The 18,724-nt window shown below is 40.1% G+C and overlaps 2 protein-coding genes across 10 annotated transcripts in view; one reads left to right on the top strand and one right to left on the bottom strand.

Moving 5' to 3' along the window:
- Positions 1-5,471, bottom strand: part of CFAP74 (cilia and flagella associated protein 74) — a 95,466-nt gene extending 89,995 nt beyond the window's left edge. Inside the window, exons 1-2 of the mRNA XM_064470124.1 lie at positions 5,287-5,471; positions 220-318 (exon numbers count right to left, since the gene is read on the bottom strand). The gene's annotated coding sequence lies outside the window, so the exon portion shown is untranslated. The remainder of the gene's footprint in view (positions 1-219; positions 319-5,286) is intronic.
- PRKCZ (protein kinase C zeta) overlaps positions 5,469-18,724 on the top strand; it is a 71,084-nt gene continuing 57,828 nt past the window's right edge. The window contains exons 1-4 of one of the 9 annotated variants that reach the window (XM_064470108.1): positions 5,469-5,599; positions 6,887-6,974; positions 11,885-12,006; positions 18,380-18,469. In XM_064470108.1, coding sequence (XP_064326178.1) covers positions 6,904-6,974; positions 11,885-12,006; positions 18,380-18,469 — 283 coding nt within the window. In that variant the 5' untranslated portion in view covers positions 5,469-5,599; positions 6,887-6,903. Of the gene's footprint in view, positions 5,600-5,742; positions 5,775-5,834; positions 6,334-6,765; positions 6,975-11,884; positions 12,007-18,379; positions 18,470-18,724 lie in introns of those variants that run through there. The other 8 variants (XM_064470107.1, XM_064470113.1, XM_064470116.1 and 5 more) reach the window with 8 other exon arrangements.

Raw genomic sequence — 18,724 nt, 5'->3', positions numbered from 1 at the left:
TACATCAAAATGTGAAAAAAGAACTGCTGAGATTACTTTGAAAGAGAGGTTGGAGATATTTGGAAAAGTTAAAAAGCTTTTCTATTAGACAAATGCATCTATCAGTAGGTCAGAAAGAGGCAAATGCACAGTGGAAAAAACAGGCACAAGAGTTATAACTCAATACACACAATCAGTTTCAGGTGCAGTAGGTACCTTAAAAAAACATGCATTACTTACAGATTTTAAGCACGATGAGTAAAGATGACAAGATAAAATTTGCTTCTGTCTCTTGGTTATGTTGAAGTCCAGCTTGAAGAGAAAATGGTTCCCTCTGACCTAAAAACAAATGGAAAAAAAATTGTACGTTGTTTTTTTTTTCTCCTAGTTTTATAGATATTTCTGCCAAAATACTAGTTACTACACCTGTGATATCAAATTATTTTTACACTATTCACCAAGCTAGATAACTTTTCAATCCAGAAATATTCTTAATTCCTCCTGGCTATACTGTATAAAATTATATTTAACAATTAGTTGTTTTTTTGAGTGGTGCATGTAGAGAAAATGCTCTAAGAGGCTTTTGAATATTATTTCTTTCACTGAAAAGCTTAAAATACACTACTTCACGTGAAGCTTGGAATAAATTATTTTGGTTTTATTCATGGATTCAGTGAGGTATTTAGGTGCTTCATTTTTTTAAGCATGCAGGACAAATTATTGTAGAACAATAGCCCAAGACAGCAAGGAATGTGTATCCCTACAATACAGTTTTCCTATGCAACAACAGTCTGTTTCTTTCAAGACACCAACTAAAAAAAGGAGATAAAGTTTACTACGTTCTTGTTAGAGGCACTAGAACAGTTGTATTGTGTATTCTGAGTTCCCAAATTCTTTAAGAAGCAAATGCCTTTTAGAATTTTAAAAAGAAAAATACAGCTAGAAAAAACTTTCACTGGAGTGAGATTAATAGACATTAATACAAATATCCAACAACGGAAGCAGTACTTATCGCTCTCTACAACTACCTGAAAGAAGGTTGTAGTGCGGTTGGGGGTTGGTCTCTTCTCCCAAGTTACTATGCTAGAACGATGGAAATGGCTTCAAGCTTTGTCACGGGAGGTTTAGATTGGATATTAGGAACAATTTCTGTACTGAGAGTGCTCAGGCACTGGAACAGGCTGCCCAGGGAGGCGGGGGAGTCACCATCCCTGAGGGTGTTCAAAAACTGTGTAGACGTGGCACCTTGGGACATGGTTTAGGAGGCCTGGGGGTGTTGGGTTGGCAGCTGGACTTGATGTCCTAGAGGTGTTTTCCAACCTTAATGATTCTATGATTCTACTTCTGCTTAATGCTCTCATTAACCGCAAATAACTTTTTCCCTCTAAACTAATTTTTAAAGAACAGTTCTCAACAGCCTGCAGCATTAAAATAAAGAACTAGTACTTGTAAGCATTGTATATACAACTGTTTGCAGACAGTTGCCTAGGAATATCTTGCCATCTGCTGGAAATGTGCAGATATGCATGCTTAAATAAATGCAGGCTTCTAAGTTACTGTCAGAGACTATAGCACAATGAAAGAATGAAGGAGACAGTAAGCTTGGAAACCAATACTTTGGATGTTCAGAACTTAGTCAAAAAGGCAATTCAATAATGAGGTAACATCAGAGCTGCAGCAGTTGAAATACCAACATATTATTTCTTAGCAATTCTCAAACAGTTCCTTAGCAAACCAGCGTTCTCCACTGCCACTATGAATCTGTGGCACAGCTGGATGCTGAGGTTGAATGTAGTATTATACGTGTGAAGCCAGATGATCACCATGGCCATATCTGTGGAAAACAGGAGTAGCTCCACTGTAGAGGAGGTGATGGGATAACAACGCAAGCTAACACAGAACCTGACATCCTGACACATTTCTCTAAGAACTGTCTGCAAATTAAGTATGTCCTCCAGCAGCTCCTGGCTAGTATTGGTTGCCAATTGCAGATTTGGTAATAATACCTTTTAAAAAATATTATTATTTATTTTATACATATATATTTATATAGAAAAAAGGTAATTTATCAGGATATTATAATATACTTATTACCAGTAATGGTAATAGAATTGCAAATAAAAATTGGCTGTTGATCCTGGTTGCTAATAAGCCACATTGACTTCTAAAAAAAAAAGTTATGGAAAGGCAAATCTGCATCTCTTCCTTCTCTCTTACAGAACTTAATTACCAATACTGGTAAGGAAATCACTATTATCCCACCTCTTAAAAAAATTCTTTTAGGCCACATGACAGAGATCTATGATTTGCCAAAGCTCATCATATAAAGACAGGAATGCAAGAATGGGAAACTTCCATTTTCTTGTTCTGGACATGATAGGACTTATTTTCAAAACAGAACTGAAATAATTGGAAAAAAGAAAACACAACCCTTTTTTAAGCTTTCTCTTTCTCAAACAGATCAGATCACAGTCTGCTCTTCAGAGTGAAAGATCTGATACCAAAAGTTAATAATAATTAAAAAGAGAACTAAAATTGTATATGCACAAATATCTCTTTTAAACCTGGAATAAAATAAAACTAAATTTCCTGTAGGAGCCTGTCAGGTCTCCAAATCTAGGTAGAGTGGGCAGCAATATTACAACTTTTTATTAAGCTGAAGATGATTTAGTAGCAGATGAAAGTGCAATGCCCTGCCATGTGAAAAAAAAAAAAAGGCAGAAAAAAAGCTCAGGAATACACTCAGGATTCTACAGCTTTACTACAGCTCTAGGACAACAGAAGTTGACTGTGTTTCAAAAACAACGATCATAAAACATGTTGCATTTTCAAACCAGTTACAACCTTGTTAGCTAATGCACAGAGCAAAGCTGACATCCCCTCCAAAAAATGCCATCTGCCCAGAAGTGTGAAGCATCTATTAAGAAATTGAAATGTTTAAACAGTCTTGTAATGTAAGAAAATACAAACCAACTCCAAAATAAGACTTCTAAAATAACATTAGTACTAAGTGATCAACTACAAAATATCTCTGCAAGATGTAAAAATATCGTTGAGATTTTTAAGCACTGACAACGTAACCCATTTTTTGCCCTCAGTAAGTTGTGCTAGGAAAAAATAACAACAATAAAAACTGCAAAACCTCCAATCACAGTTCTGAAGAACCGCACTACTTTTTATCTCCCAGTCCAACAACTCAAGGAACTGAAGTCGTCTAATTGACGTGACAGGGAGATGAAAGTCTATCTTGCCCTGAAAGAATTATATTTGTAGATATATCTTACATAATAGTCTCCATTTTAAGCAGAGGAAATTTGGAACATGTGAAGGTTTAAGGGCCCATTTTGAAACATAGTCACAGGTCCCACTAATATAAAATTAACAGTGGATACACAAATAATTCAGATTATAGACTGAGAAATGAAACCATTTGGTGAGTTTCCTTGGTGTCAGAGAAAACAGCTAGACCGACAGGAATAAGTTTGCCACTTTACTACTACTTAAATTAGTGTTAACTATTATTTAGTTGTGTTTTGGAAAATTGTGGAAACACCAAAAGAAAGCTCAGGGCTACACTGATGCAAACTCACCAACACACACACACAACCCCCCCCAAAGATACTGTGAAAGTGCTAAATGGTGTCTCAAAAGAACCTGATGGACTACCTGCTCAACTCCAGGTAGTCAAAAAAAAAATCTAATAGTTGTGACACCTTGTCTTGATTTATTTTTTAAGTTTGGCGAGTTACTGTTGCCCAACGGTGGCTATAAAAAGGTCAACAAAAGCCCCAAAGCAAGCTTTTTCCTTGGATAGCTTATTTGCCTGGAAAATCGTTTTGAGATACACAGCAAAATAGCTGTTGGGCCAGTATAAGCAGCATTTCCACTAGGGGACTCTCCGAGTTAAGTATCCCACACCTTCATCCGAAGAACAGGCAAAGCCCCTATCCCCTTTACACAGGAGAGGGCTTTGCTTCAATCACAGCTGAGCCACAGTTTGAAATCAAAAGATCAAAGTATCATTAGGAAAAAAAAACCCAAACAATTCAAACCAAACACCAGCTTTATAAAGCTAAAGGCATTAACCATTTCACAGGCTTGCCCCTGTGAAATTGTGGTTAATTCAACAACACTAATATGACATATTCATTGTTATTTCCCCTCTCCCCTGGCCACTCAGAAGTCTACTATTGCTTATCTTTTGTTATTTTATTTCCTCTTTATTACCTTGGCCATGGTTTTGCTGTTTAACATTTTTGAATGAAACTTCCAAAGGTTGTATGCTATATATACACTCATGGGATATGATACTCCTGTGGAAGTACCTCTTCCCAGGAAGCAATTCTGACAGCTCCAGGTGAGGCAGAGAGGCCTTCGGGCTGGGGGTGCCCGAGCAAACAGAGTATGTGTTTTTTTGGGGGTGGGCTTCTTCTGGTTTGAGGGTGGGGGGTTTTACAGAATCACGGAACGTCCTGAGCTAGAAGGGACCCACAAGGACCATCGAGCCCAGCTCCCGTCCCTGCACAGGACACCCCAAATTCACACCGTGTCTCTGAGGGCCTTGTTCAAGTGCTTCTTTAATATCGCCAGGCTGGTGCCGTGATGCCTCCCTGGGGAGCCTGTGCCAGGGCTCCACCACCCTCTGGGGGAAGGACCTTTCCCTAACGCCCAGCCTAACCCTCCCCTGGCACATCTCCCTGCCGTTCCCTCGGGGAGACCAGCCCTGCCCCCCCCCCCCCCCGAGAGGGGGCTGCAGAGCGCCATGAGGGCTGCCCTCGGCCTCCTCTGCTCCAGCTGAACAAACCCAGGGACTCCAGCCGCTCCTCGTACGGTTTCCCCTCTAAACCCTTCCCCAACTCCATGGCCCTGCTTTGGACACTCTCCAGTAGCCTTATACCCTTCACGTCCTGCGGCGCCCAACCCTGCCCACAGCGCTCGAGGTGAGGCCGCCCCAGCGCGGAGCGGAGCGGGACAATCCCCCCCCTCGCCCGGCTGCGATGCAGGGCTCGGTGCCCCCCAGGGCACGGTTGTTTTTTTGCAGCGGGCGGGAGCGAGCTGCGGAAGACCGGGAAACAGGCCCCCCCCCTCCAGGCCAGGACTCCCCGGGCTCCACCCCGGCCCTCAGCACCGCCCCGGCCCAGCCCCGGGGCGGCCCCGCCGGGCCGGGGAGGGGACCCTGGGGGTATGGGAGCTCGCTGGGGGCGATCCCACCGCTGCCACCCAAACCACCCCGCTCCTCCCGCCGAGGGGGAGCCCGGCGAGGCTGCAGCGGGACGCCGCGGGCCTGCGGCAGCCGAGACAACTCACTGAGGTGGGCTCCGGGGAGGGCGAAGGCGCAAACTCACTGCCTCGCCTCACAGCCCTGAGACCTCCGTCTGGAGGCGCTGCCCAGGCACGGCGAAGCCTCGAGCCTCCATGGTGGCGCTGAGGCGAACCGCGGCAACAACTCCGGCAGGGCGGGAAAAGAAGGAGAAGAAGGCAGGCAGGCCGTCCGCCGCACCTTTCGCCTCAGCCACCAGCCTCACAGGAGGCAACGCGCTCACTCCTCCGATTGGCGGCAGGTGTTTGCCTCCCGCTTCCCCGCTCGCTTTGGATTGGCCGAAACGCTCCCACTCCCCAGGTAACGGTTTCCCGGCCTATGATTGGTCGTAGGTGGGCGGGATCCTTTTGGGGATTGGTTCCAGGTGAGTCGGCGCTTGCTATTGGCTGACAGGTAGCGTATGAGGTGTGCTATTGGCTGTGGGCGCTAACCTTCTTAGTCCGCCATGTTCGGCTTGGTGGCGCCGCTGGCGCGGGTGGGAGCGGGGAGCTGAGGCGGGGCGGCGGCGGTGGTGGTGGTGGGGCGGGCGGGGACTGCCGGTGGTTGCCTCCGCTGTGATTCTTCTCCGAGGACCTGCCGACAGGAGGGTGGTGGTGGAGGGGTGAAGTCTGATCCTAGACTTCTTTGCGGGACTTTGAGCAACTTCAGGCCGTGGAGGTGTAGCCGCGCGCCGCCGAAGGAGGGCGGCCCCGGGCGGAGGGCAGCCCCTGCCCCCGGCGGCCCCGCGGGGCGGGAGGGGAGCGGGACCCGCTCTCCGGGCTGGGCCCGCCCTCGGTCGGAGCAGGTAGGGGTAAGGGAGTCCCGAAGGCGCCGGGGGAAGCCCGCTCTGCTCCGCCCGACGTCCCGGGCGCTGAGGGAGGCCCTGGTGTGGGCTGAAGGGGGCCCGTGGCCCCGCAGCCCGCGTGAGGGGAGGGCCGGAGCCGCCCTCCGGTACCGATGGCCCCGCTGCCCCGCCGGAGGGGCCGGGGAGCTCCGGGCTGTGCGGGGAGGCGGTGGTGAATAAACAGGATGTTTGTCAGCCTCCGGTCGGGAAGGTAACTCAGGTTGCCCTTTGGAGTTCCTCTCCTGCTTTCCTTGGGGAGATTGGTGGCCAGCGTTAGCAGATAGCAGGCTTACATGTATATAAAAACTGTTTTGGACTAAAATGCTCCACTCTGTGGGAGAAAAGAGCCAGAAGCTGTGTTGGTGAAGGTTTATTTGGAGTATTTTTGCCCAAGATAGAACCCTTGGATATTTTATTAAAAAACACCCTTAACTGCTTGGGATATTTCTGTGAAACTAAATTGTATGGGGCATTTTTAACGGAACTAATTTAACTTCTGTGCAGGTCAATGGTCTTGTATATTTTCCTTTTGATTGTTTGCTGTTCTATGTGAAGCCATTTGTGTTTATAAAACTTGACACAACTAATTTGTTTAGTAGAGTGTGTCTATATTCGTCTGTATTTTGCTTTTGCTTCTCTGCAGCTGGACTAAAAATCATCTGGAGGAGAAACGCATATTTTATGTGGGAAGCTGTTAACTCCAGAATTAAATGAGTTATCTGTCTTGAACAAACTTATTTCTATATATCTACAATTTTATTTAGACTGCTTAATACAGACCATGCCTAGCAGAATGGGCTCAAAAATGGATTTGAAGAAAGACTTCATCCGAGTGAAAACACACTATAGTGGGTAAGTGAGCATGTTCTCTCCTCTACATTGTGTCCTGTCTAATTTTGAAGCATATGGAACAGGAGTTGATAGTCTGACCTAGTGATAATGAGGACACTGGTGGATTTGTAATTAACGTCAGATCAGGTAGGTAAACTTCTCTGCTATTAAAATACCATCCAGAGTCCTGCAGCATGTTGGTTGTGGAAAAGACTTGATAGTTTATTCTTCTCTTGAAAGGGGGGAAGATGTGCAAAACTGGCATAGAGTTATTCTGGGTTGATGGGTTATTGATTTCTGTTTTGTTACAAGTGTAACAAAACCTGTCACAGACAGGTATAGATCCATCTCTTGCTTCCAGATATAGTCATTATATTTTTATCTGTTCTAGTGGGGATTTTTAGATACTATTTCACCTTACAGTGCTTTCTGTTTTGGAAAATTGGAGGAGGTGTTTCTTTCTGGAGAGATAGTTAATTCTTGAAATAATAATTGGATGCTGTTGTTTTGGCCCTTTTATGTTTGTCTTACAGAAATTTTAGAAGGAATTGTTATTGCAATTATTTAGGTAAATAGGAGAAATTAGGGAGTTTTGTTTAGATTGCAAGTTATCAGTAAATTTACGTAAACCTGTGCAAGCTGCTTGAAGACTCAGTTTTAAGTGATTAGAAAATAAACCCACGGTCTTTTTTTTCCTGTTGTGAATAAATTCTAAAAGTAAACTCTTGTATAGTTTGCCCTTTAATTTTTGATAGCTGATTCCCCCGTTCCCCTCCCAGTAATTTGACTGACACAGCTTGAAGGGCAACGAGGTGTTAAAACAGCTGCTTCAGTTATCTTTGCAATGCTTATTTTTGCAGCTAAGATTTAAGACAAAAATAAAAAAAAGTCACAGTCCTTTATGACTTCAGCAAGTTGTCAGTAGAGTCAGAAAGGTGTTAACACTTCAATGTGAAATTAAGACATGTTTAATCACATTGGTTTGCTGCCATTGTGAGGACCTTGTAAACTGATGTTGCTTTGGTGTCTCCTGTCTTCCTCCAAGCCTTAAGTTTAAGCCATTTGAGTGGTTAAATATTTGACCTAAGTAAATCCTTAGACTTGATTTCAAGTATTTAGACTGAATTTATTCAGATTTCATGAGTGACCTGACTCATCTTTCTGATGTTTTTCTGCTGAATAAGTAAATACTGCTACTACTGTGGTTGTGCTTAAATTGCGGTGTAGAAAAACACAATTTTGAATGAAATGTAATGTAATTCTGAAAATCACTCCTCCAAATTTTACTGAAAACAAAATGCTGTATTGTTAAACTTATCTACCAGGTCAATGCCAAGTAATTTGCAGTCCTGAGTTTAGAATTCTAGAGCAATTATATTAGTTTGGTAAATGCCAGTTTTCTTATAATTAGTATGAAAATTTGTCTGTGTTTCCTTTAGCCAGCTTCAATTTCTATCTCTGCTACTGACTTTGATTCTCTCCTTATGCCTAGTAACTTTCTTTATGTCTTCATTTTGCAACCTGTAAATTGAAAGTCTAATAGAATCTGCTAAATTATAGTTCATTTATCTATAGGTTAAATTGTCATATGAAAATTTGCTTAAGCTTTTAGTGGTGAGAATTCATGACAACTGATGTAACAAAATATAGAAATTTGCTACTTGAAGTAAAACTTATAAGAAATGCACGTATGAAAGTAAACGGGACTGCATGCTGTGGTTCACTGTTACTGCTGCTCGGTAGTTTCTGAAATGTGTTCATAATAGTTAATGCAGATCAGTTGGGTTTTGTTAACATGAATCTGCATCATGGTTTGGTTTTGGTTACTTAACAGATGCATGTGAACTGCTTTATGAACTCTGGGTGAAAGATGTGTACCATGTATTTGCCATTACTAATAATTGTTTTCTGCTCCATGGTTTTATCCTACACCTCTGAATCATGTCAACAGAGGCTTAAGTTGCAAATAACGTCTGAGTATCAAATACTTGTGTGATGAGCTTCTCTGAGATGTATGGATATGCATGCTTCTCTGAAACAGCGACAGGAGAGCTGCTTTAGCTCTGTAAGGGAGGGCACTATAAATACAAATACAATGTAGTGGAAACAATTTGGGGTAGCCTGCTGGCAGATAGTGTTGATATAAAGTGAGGGGAGTGTGTTTGTAGAACTCGTCTGCACAGAAAAGGAGGAGGTGATAATACCTGTGTCACTGTTAGAATTTGTGTGTAATTATTACGATGTTTTACAATAAACTACTACTGTAGTTTCTCCTGCAACAACGTAGGCAGTAATTTCACTCAGTTGTCAAGTCTATAACATGTCAATTTACAAAACAACAGTTCCAAACTCAGTGAATTTTGTTTTTGTTCTACTGATCAAATTCTCTGAGTAAGAGCTGATGGTTTTTGGTGTTATAGACTGTATAACTGATCATCTCCGCATTGCCATTAACGTAATACACTCATCTTTCAAATAAATTTGATAAACAGTAGGAAGTCATTGATGCTGGGCAACTTCAGAGTTAAGGATGAGCTCATTCAGGTAGCTGCTAAACAAATAAAATAGTACAATATCATTTTGAAATCCCAGTTAAAAATTGAAGCATGAGGAAGTTCTGAAACATGTGAGTGTTGAGTCTAGATATCTCTGGAGTCCTAGTATCTTAGGTATTCATGTTTCTGGGTGTGACAGAGTTCCTAACATAGCATAGTATAAATAACTGCATAAGTAGATTGCAAAAGAAAGTAAACTTGTGTAATTCTCATTTCATTATTTCACTTACTTAGTTTACCTGTTTTATACCAGGTTACTTGAAATCACTTCATTTAATTAGGGCAGTGATGCAGTGTCTTTTGTTGTATGTTACCTTGGTTCTAAATGGTGACACACTTAATCTGTCAGTGTGAATGACCCTTGTGCTATAACTGCTCACACAACTTCCTGGTCATTAGTTCTTCATGTTACTTTGTAGTGTCCATTTTCAGCCACCTGACAAAAGTGTCCTGTGGGATTCTTTAATCAGTGAATTATTTTCATTTATCTGTGACCCAATTGCCTAATGTGGCTCTACAGACATTAAGATTAAACACAGTAAATCTCAAAGAAATGTGCACATCCTTGAGATAATAATTTGTATAAATGTAATTAATGTTTGCAACAGGTGCTATTTAGCATACTTCAGTTGTGTTTTGTCCAGTATGATGTTTACTAATTTACCTGTAGAATGGCAGTGCCATCTGTTAAAATAATTTTAACAATTTACAGCTGATGAGTGTTTGGCAGCTTTAGTTGGAGTTTGTAGTGAGTATGACAGAGTCTTATCTTACTGCATAGTTCCAGTTTTTGAGTATTATTGTGGAAGCGCGACTGTCCAGAGTTACTGCAGATCTACACCTACTTGATTTCATAAATAGTTTGTGGTGGCAGCGTGTTAAGTAATGAGCTGAATTTGGTAGCGACCTTGTCTTGGTGCGAGGCATTGAACCAGACCTCAAACACTACTTTGAGAACTGGTTTGGTCTCCTACTTTCACAAGTGCATAAAATACGACTTTTTTGACAGGGATATGTTCTTAAACTCAGCCTCGCCTGACACCTCTCATACAATAATATGGATTTACAAGTTGGCAGTTAGCATACCTATTTATTTTTCCATTCTATTACGAAGAATTACTAAGCTGCTGTTCTTTGAGAACTCTACGAATTGTAGATGAAAGGTATACTTGAAAAGGTAGCAGTGCTTTTAATCTGAATTTGAAACAGTACAGTTCTTTACATGATTGTTTTAGAGCTTTGCTTACTGTAATTTTTCTCAGCAAAGACAAAATCCTAAGTTATTAGTGCACATCATTTAAAATGTAAGTTGTAGAATTTAAGGTTCTTAGTTCAGTGTTGTACCTTTTGGCTTCTGGTTGATAGACATCAGTAGGCAAAATATGTAATAGAACATGTTGCCTAAAATGACTTGCTGTGGAGTATGAAAGAGGACAGCTATCTCAGTCATGTTAGGAAACTTGTGATATGCTTACTGTATTGAACTATGAGGGGGAAGAATTGTATATGCCAGCAGCCATTAACAAAACTGTTCCCTGATTATCCCCTAGAAGGTTTTGAAAGCACTGTGGTGACTTAAGTACATCTCTTCTTTCTTCTGGCACTTGTTTAATCAGTTGGTTTCCTTGAGTCTGTCACTTGAAAAATATTTAGAAAACAGAAAGTCTAGTTTGTATCCTCAGCTTTTGTTTGTTGTTATTATCATCTATGTCCTGCTTTGGCAGCACTGTGTGGGCTTTCATTATACCAAGAGCTATTCTCAAAAATGCCTGAGCATACTGTATGGTTACATTAGCAGAGCACTACATTGGGTTCATGCTCTCAAAACACTCTGAAGGCTTGCACAAGATGCAGAATTTGAGTAAGATCTTATCTGAATATCCTTGCAGTGTTATCTTTTGAGACTTCACCTAATCAAAGCTTTCTCTCTAACAATATAGTGGATGTGAGGAAAAGACCTAGATTTTAAAAGGATTTTCTAATAAATGAGATTTTACTTATCTTCTAATGGAAGAAGTACTTGGATGAAATGTAATTATTACAAAATCTTATGGTTTTTAGGTTTGAAGTGTTTACAACACTTCAAGCGCTGATAGTTATAGTAGGGGAACTTGACTCCACCAAGTAAACATGCATAGAAGATAGATCATTAACACAGGTTAATTCCTCCATACTAAAGTATTTTTAAGAAGTTAAACACGGTGAGATATAATCCTATTGACTTCTGGCAACTAATTTCTGTTGGTGGGAGCATTTCGTGTGAGGAATGCTGATTCTGCGTGATTTTGCAGCTTGGAGTGCATAGGTGGAATTGTTGGAATACGCAGGCTAATGCAGATATCTTCTGATAAAAGCTTATGTTTTCATCTCGTGCAGGGACATCCTTATAACAAACTTGGATGCATCAATGAGCTATGATGAACTTTGTGATGAAGTGCACGAGATGTGTAATTTACAACAGGAACAGCCCATTACCCTCAAGTGGATCGATGATGAAGGTATTGTACTGAAATGCTGCTTAGGCATTCTAGGGTTTATTGTTCATTGTGGTATGAGGAAGGGGGATTGAGGAAACTTGTATGAAAAAGTTTCATGTTGTGGAGCTGCTTTTTGTTTCTAAATACCAGGGTACATAAACCTGTCTTATAAAGCAGGGAGGTTGGAGAATTGAGCCTCAAAATGTCAAGCTTGATTGCAGTAGCACTTGAATTAACTTCTGTAGAAGTGAAGGCTTTGCAGAACTTCAATATTTTACTATTCCATACTTCTGTGCTCAATGCAGAGTTTGTTTTAACTTCAGACTTTCATAGGCCTAATGCTGTACACCTCAAAATTCTCATTTTCAAATTCTTGGCAAGATCACTTTTTGATGTTTTTAACCCTGCCAGCTTCCAGAATACGATATAGGCATTTGTGTCTTCTGAGTTGTAATTTATCTCTTGAATGGGTGTGTTTTCTCAGAAACAGTGCAATTGTAATATCAGAAGGCTGTTTTAAACTCTGCTAGGATTTTTGTGTTGTATGCAAGGTAGGTGCTAAGAATTCCAGTAAGGATAACTGATTTTCCCTGTCTATGGTGGTTGTCCCTGGCAACCCCGTGATAGTCACTGATTGTAGTGTTGATTATGTTAATGGTCTATCATACCCTATTCAAGAATTAGAGGGTTGATTGTATTTAAAGGAGCATTCTACTAAATTGGTTGTTAATATCCTGTTGATATAAAATACAATGACCAAACATGAAATAAATGAGACTTGAATTTGGGTTTGTGGCTTTTTCTGCTTGGTTGATACTTCAGAGCACCATTTTTCAAAGATCATAGGTGTTAAACGAAAACATATCAGAAATCGGTTGTTGCCCCATTGTGGTGGGGAAAAATGCCCGGTATATCTAAAGTAAGTCATGTGCAGAAAAAGAAAAGGGAGGGAGTGTTTCATGTGTGGGGAAAAATAGTGTAAACTTTTATTTTTGTGGAATCTGGGGTTGATAAAATAATGTAAAAATGATTTATTGTGTAAGTCTGTTTCTTAGACTGTTTCTGCAGGATAGGGTGATGTTGCTAGATCTCACTGTTTTAACTTATCTTCAGATGTAAAGCAGTTTCATTCTTCCACAAAGAGCTGTGGGTGAGAGAAACTTACCTTTTCTTTACCCTTTCTATAGGCTCTGAAATATCGGCATGATGTGAGATGGGTTTGCGTATTTCTCTCTGCTGTAAAATGTGGCAGTTCTCTGCAGCCTTAAGTTAGAGCCTTCTGTTGTTGTGAGTAGCAGTGAAATGGGGATACTTGACGCTGAGTGCCTTTGCTACTTTTTTTTTTTGCTTCCTTTTGGAATGTACGTGTCTGCTTACGATTTAACAGGAGCGCATTGCATCTGTAACTCATGATGGGCAGAACTCTTGAGCTAGTAGGTTGAAAACAGCTACTACGCAATTGCACAACTGCACTGGGGCTGGCTTATTTTCCTGTTGTGCCTTGCCAAAGCTGTGGTCTGCAGCAGAACTTCTAGAACTGGATGCAAAAAGATGAAAAATACTGAACTGGTTTGGCGAATGTTTGTAATTGTGTTTTGTTTTTTAATGATAGCCTGTTTTACTTCCTTAGCCAAGTAGTGTGGTTTGGTGGGTGAAAGGAATGTAGAAATAACGACTGAGGAAGGAGGTAGTCAAAGAAGATTCAGCCCTTTTAGGATACCAAGGACTAGTATCAGTTATTTTTAAATTGTACTCTTTATCTTCTGATTACCAAGAAAGACAGAGGCAACTGTACTGGCTTCAGCCTCCTAACCCTCAGTTTCATGGCAGTCTAATAAAAAGTAACCTGATCAGAAGTGCATGGAGAATAGTTACATTGCATGTGCAATGCGATTGAACTGCATGACTAGTTCAACTATCCGAACTGCATGACTGGTAGTCAAAGGAAGATGATTGTAGGAAAGTAGAAAACCTCATGAACTGGAGGATTTTAAGACATGATTTCTGTTCATTGTTTCTCGGTTTGGATGTCTACTGCATTGGCTTTTTGAGGTCTACTTAAAAAAAAAAGTAATTTTATTTTTAGTTGCAGTTCTAATAAACATTTTCTTCCAGTCTTTGTTAAATACATACCTGTATGACTCTTCTTCTAATTCCTGATTTTAAGTTGTTAAGTTTCAACCAGTCTGCTGTTTTGGCTGCCGCCATTTGTCACAGGTTTTGAGTTATTCTATTTCTGCATATGAGTGAGTATTTCCACTTATTGTCCCAGGTAATTTAAATTCATTTGACTGATTGCACAATCAGATCGTCTCTTTGAACTAACTTAAAGCAAACAATTGCCAATGGCTTAATGAATAAAGGAAACCTACCAGAGAGCTGAAGAAAATTAATTTTTCCGCTGGGCTTTTTAGTGTTTCTCTGTTTTCGACAAGATCCAAAATGTTCTAACTATGAGTAACTCATAGTAAAATCCCATAAACATATAAGGAATATGGGTTGTTGATTTGCAGTACAAATAATTCTTGTCTTTCGTGTTGCATTATTGCAGTACTTCTAGATGGTGAAGAGCAGTGGTCTTCACAGAGGGGCAGAGGCACTCTGGGGCGCATCATTTTAAGAAGTAGTAAATCAAGTGAAGCTTTATTTCTTATGAAGATTGACACTGGTGTCATCACTTGGCCCATATATCGTATGGTCACATGTCCCATGTGGTGGGCAAGGTGTGCTGAGGGGAAGAGTGGGCGTTCGACAAAGCTGCAGGGCTTGAGAACAACACCTTCGCTCATTTGCTTGCTTTCAGTGTGTTGTGACATACTGCAGTTTACGTATGCCTAGTTAAGTGGATTTATGGATTAATTATCTAGTTCTAACTAAAATAACTGTCACGAGGTAATGCTAATAATGTGAGCACAAGCAGACAACAAGCAAAAGGTGGAACTGATGCTTCTACTCCTAAGTATCAACCCTGTTAGCCACGCTACAGGGTGAAAACAATGACTGTCTAATCAGATCTGACAAGAAGTCAGTCAAAAATATTCAAAATTATCAAGAAGAGTAGTAGAAATATGTATTTATAGCCACTCTTTTTAATGATGAACCTCACCCTAAGTATGTGTTGTGCTTTGAGATAATAGGTGATAGTATGAAGCCATCATGATTAGCAAGACTTAAAAACTAAGTAACCAGAACAAAGCAAACCTCTACCTTTTGTTTTTTATATTCCACTGATGTTTTAAGTCTTGAGATACTCAGTTTGGTAGTTTACAAAACTTCACATCAAATTTTTAGAAGCCACTTTCGAGGCTTCTTACTTAATAGCAGAAGGCAAAAATCCACATACCATTGGGGAAACACCTGTTCTTCCTGTCTTGGTAAATATGGCTGGAATACCGTACAGAAAAGATGGGGACAAACTGAAATGCATTCCTTTGTCAGAAAATGTTGTTGGAAAATGCACAGAAGATACTGCTGAAGGTTTGAAGAAACAAGTGTTAAAGCAGACTAGGCAGTGTGGGAAGTTTGCTGTATGGTTGGATGAAAGTACAGACGTTTCTAACGTGTTTCAGCTTATGGTATTTGCTAGATTCTGTTTCAATAATGAGGTATGGGAAGATGTAGGTTTTTGTAAGTTACTTAAGGAAGAGGTACTGGAAAAGATACAATCTGAACAGTAAGTGACTTTAATAAAAACAATGTGTGAGGAAAAAAAACTGTAAGTGTCCACTGCCGGAGAGGCTGATTTGACTGGAATAAGAAAAGGATTCTGGGGTAAGGTTACAGAGAGCACCACACGTGAAATTCACACACTGCCTTGTTCATAGAGAAGCTATTGCAGCAAAGGATTTGGAGCCAGAAATGCATGGAGTTCTACAGGATGTCAGCAGTGTGGTTAATTTTGTAAAATGAAGAGTTTTAGATAGTACAGTGTTTACAAAACTGATTACTAAGTTGGAGAGTGGCTGTGAAACTTCCGTACCTCGCAGAGTTTAGCTGGTTATCTTGCAGCAAAGTGCTTAAGAGTTGTTAAAGATGAGTTAACACGTTTTTCTTCTGCAAAAAGGTAAATGTTGCAAGTTTGTGGACATTACCTGTGATGACAAGTGGCTGTGGTACCTAGCAGTTATTTTGTAAAGAATAAACACAATCCCAATGACTGACAAAAGTGCTTTTCAAAAGGAACTTGTGCTATATGCAGAGAGCGTTTTGAAAACGGCTATTTGGAGATGTTCCTATTGTTCCATTGGTACACTTAAACTTGGAAACGGAATTTTCTAACCTGTTAAACTCTTCCAAACAGTCTCAGTAGGTTTGAAATCCTTAGTTAAAAATGCAACATGTTCGGATTAGTTTGCAAGAACAGCTGTTTGACATCAGGCAGGATGAAAAGTTGCTAACTGAATGCCAACAAAGCCTTTGAATAAATGGCGGATGGGATTTGAAGAATGATTTAGTAAGTGCAGCCAACAATGCACTTCTTCCATTTGGATCTATGTATCTTTAAGGTATCTTTTTGCTTAGCTATGACACCATTAAAACCTAGTATTGAAATAAATTCTGCTTAGAACCAGACCTTTGAATTATTATATCTTAAAGCATTAAAGCAAGATTTTCAACTCATGAAGCATGTTCAATCAGATAGCTCTCACTAAAAATATTTTTAATTTATTTTTAATATTTTGAGAGGTAAGTTTTTGTGCCATTAATAAAAATATTTTAAAATGTTGTATATCGATCTCATACTTGAAAAATTTCTATCTGTGTGTATGTTTTTATAATATGTATAACTTATAAATATACATATTTATTTGGTTTGTGCTCAAAAAGTTTTAATGATGGAATGTGCTGTCAAAAAACTTTGGAGACCAGTGATCTAGAGGTTATCATGGGCTGTTAAAATAGTATTTCTGTCTACGAGGGAGGTATTCCTGTATTATCTTCCAATTCAGCTGTTAAACATTAAGAAAAATGTTCTCACTTAAACTGATTAGGATTTAGACCTTGGAAGGGACATTGTCTGAAGCTATAGGTAATGTGTTTTGGCTTAGCTTCTAGTTCTCCCAAGAAGCTTTTCCAGTGCTTTGTTCCTCTGGCACCGGCAAATTAATTCAGTGGGGTTTTTAATGGAGCATCATCAATGAGTCATATCGTTACTTCCAAATCATTCTGTTAGCTGAGAAGAGCTGTCTTTGGGCTGTCTCTCCTTCAGAGAGATTGAGTCCTTTATTTTCACTGCTAAAGGCTAATACCCGTGCCACAGGTAGTTTTTAATCTTTCAAATGTTACTAGGTAATGATGTTTTTGGGGTAGTCTGGTCTGACTGAATGCTTGTGTTCTTGTATATTCTTGTAATATAAAACTGAAGGTATATGTCACAGATAAATGGTAGTAAGGTGTGGATAAGGCATGGTACTTGAGCTCAGGCCTTAGTGTGCGGGAATGCTTGTGTCTCTCCTTTTCCCTGTGAATTTCATCCTGAATGATGTCGTGTAGTTTGGGGTGTGGAGGTTTTTCTGTTTGATCGATTTTGATAGCTGGGCTTTTAGAATATGCCTTAAATTGTGGCTGGCTTGTTGCCTTTTTGAGAATTTTTAAAAGCTGGTTGTTGAATCTCCTACTACAGAACGTGAGTATAGGAGGCAAAGTCATAGAAACTAAGGTTTGATGGAGCGTTTTCTGAAAGCAGGGGTTGTTGGTGGCTAGGCAGATTTCATATTTTTTTTTCTTGTTTGCTTTTCTTCTACTTCTAAATCTAAGTTGAAAGGAAAAATGTGAACCTCTTTTCCTGAGAACATACAAGCCAACCGTGAAACTTAGTGTCTTTTAGAGAGAAATAAATTTTACATTAATTATATCTCTGCATTACTGTTGGCATATTTATATCCCATCTGTGTATCTTATTTTTTCCACTTTTTAATCCTAGATAGCTCTTCTGTCAGTCTAGCAAGAGAGACTCAGCTAGAATCTATGTATACCATCATAACTTTTAAGTTATCATATCATGGTTCTGCAGTCAGTGAAGTTAAGGCAGTAAGATAATGGACCTTTTAAATTTAAGGATAAATTAATTTTGAATTAAGCTTAATTTTTCAGGTTACTAGGAAGTGATCTTGCTTTTTTACACTTAAAGATCCTTAACACATGGTGGATCTGTTCACTTTTGTATTTTGTTGTCCCCTTGCAAACCAACAGTATATTTCTATCCACTCAGTTTTGATAAAATTAGAAGGAAAAAAAATTGTGCTGATACCTTTTGGCTTTGATCAAAGTGCCAGCTTAATATCAAATGATTGAAAGAAAAGCAATCCTGGATGCTGGTACAATTCTTATGGATAGAAATTCTTCACTTACTACTTCAGTCTTAAATTTGCCTGTGTATTGCTTTTTTTGCTAGGTGACCCATGTACCATCTCATCTCAGATGGAACTGGAAGAAGCCTTCCGTTTGTACTGTCAAAACAGAGACGAGGGGCTGATTATTCATGGCAAGTATTACCCAGTTTGTGAACCTGTACGCATTTGTTGATAATCTGAGCGGTTTCTTATATGTGAGTTTGGAACAACTCCTTTGCCTGTCAAACAACTTCCCTCTTTATGCAGCTGGTGCCCTATAGCTTGATGTTGGAAGAAGTAATTGTTCTTTGGGGGTTGGAGCCCAAAGCTGAAACTGTACAGTAAGCTTTGAGGGGGCTTCAGGTTCTAAACTGCACGGATTTGTTAGTGCTGGAGTCAAGCATAAG

This window comes from Phalacrocorax carbo, chromosome 20, assembly GCF_963921805.1.
Source record: "Phalacrocorax carbo chromosome 20, bPhaCar2.1, whole genome shotgun sequence".
NCBI classification, from domain to species: domain Eukaryota; kingdom Metazoa; phylum Chordata; class Aves; order Suliformes; family Phalacrocoracidae; genus Phalacrocorax; species Phalacrocorax carbo.
The sequence above is the reverse complement of the archived record's forward strand: the minus strand, read 5'-3'. Positions and strand labels throughout refer to the sequence as shown.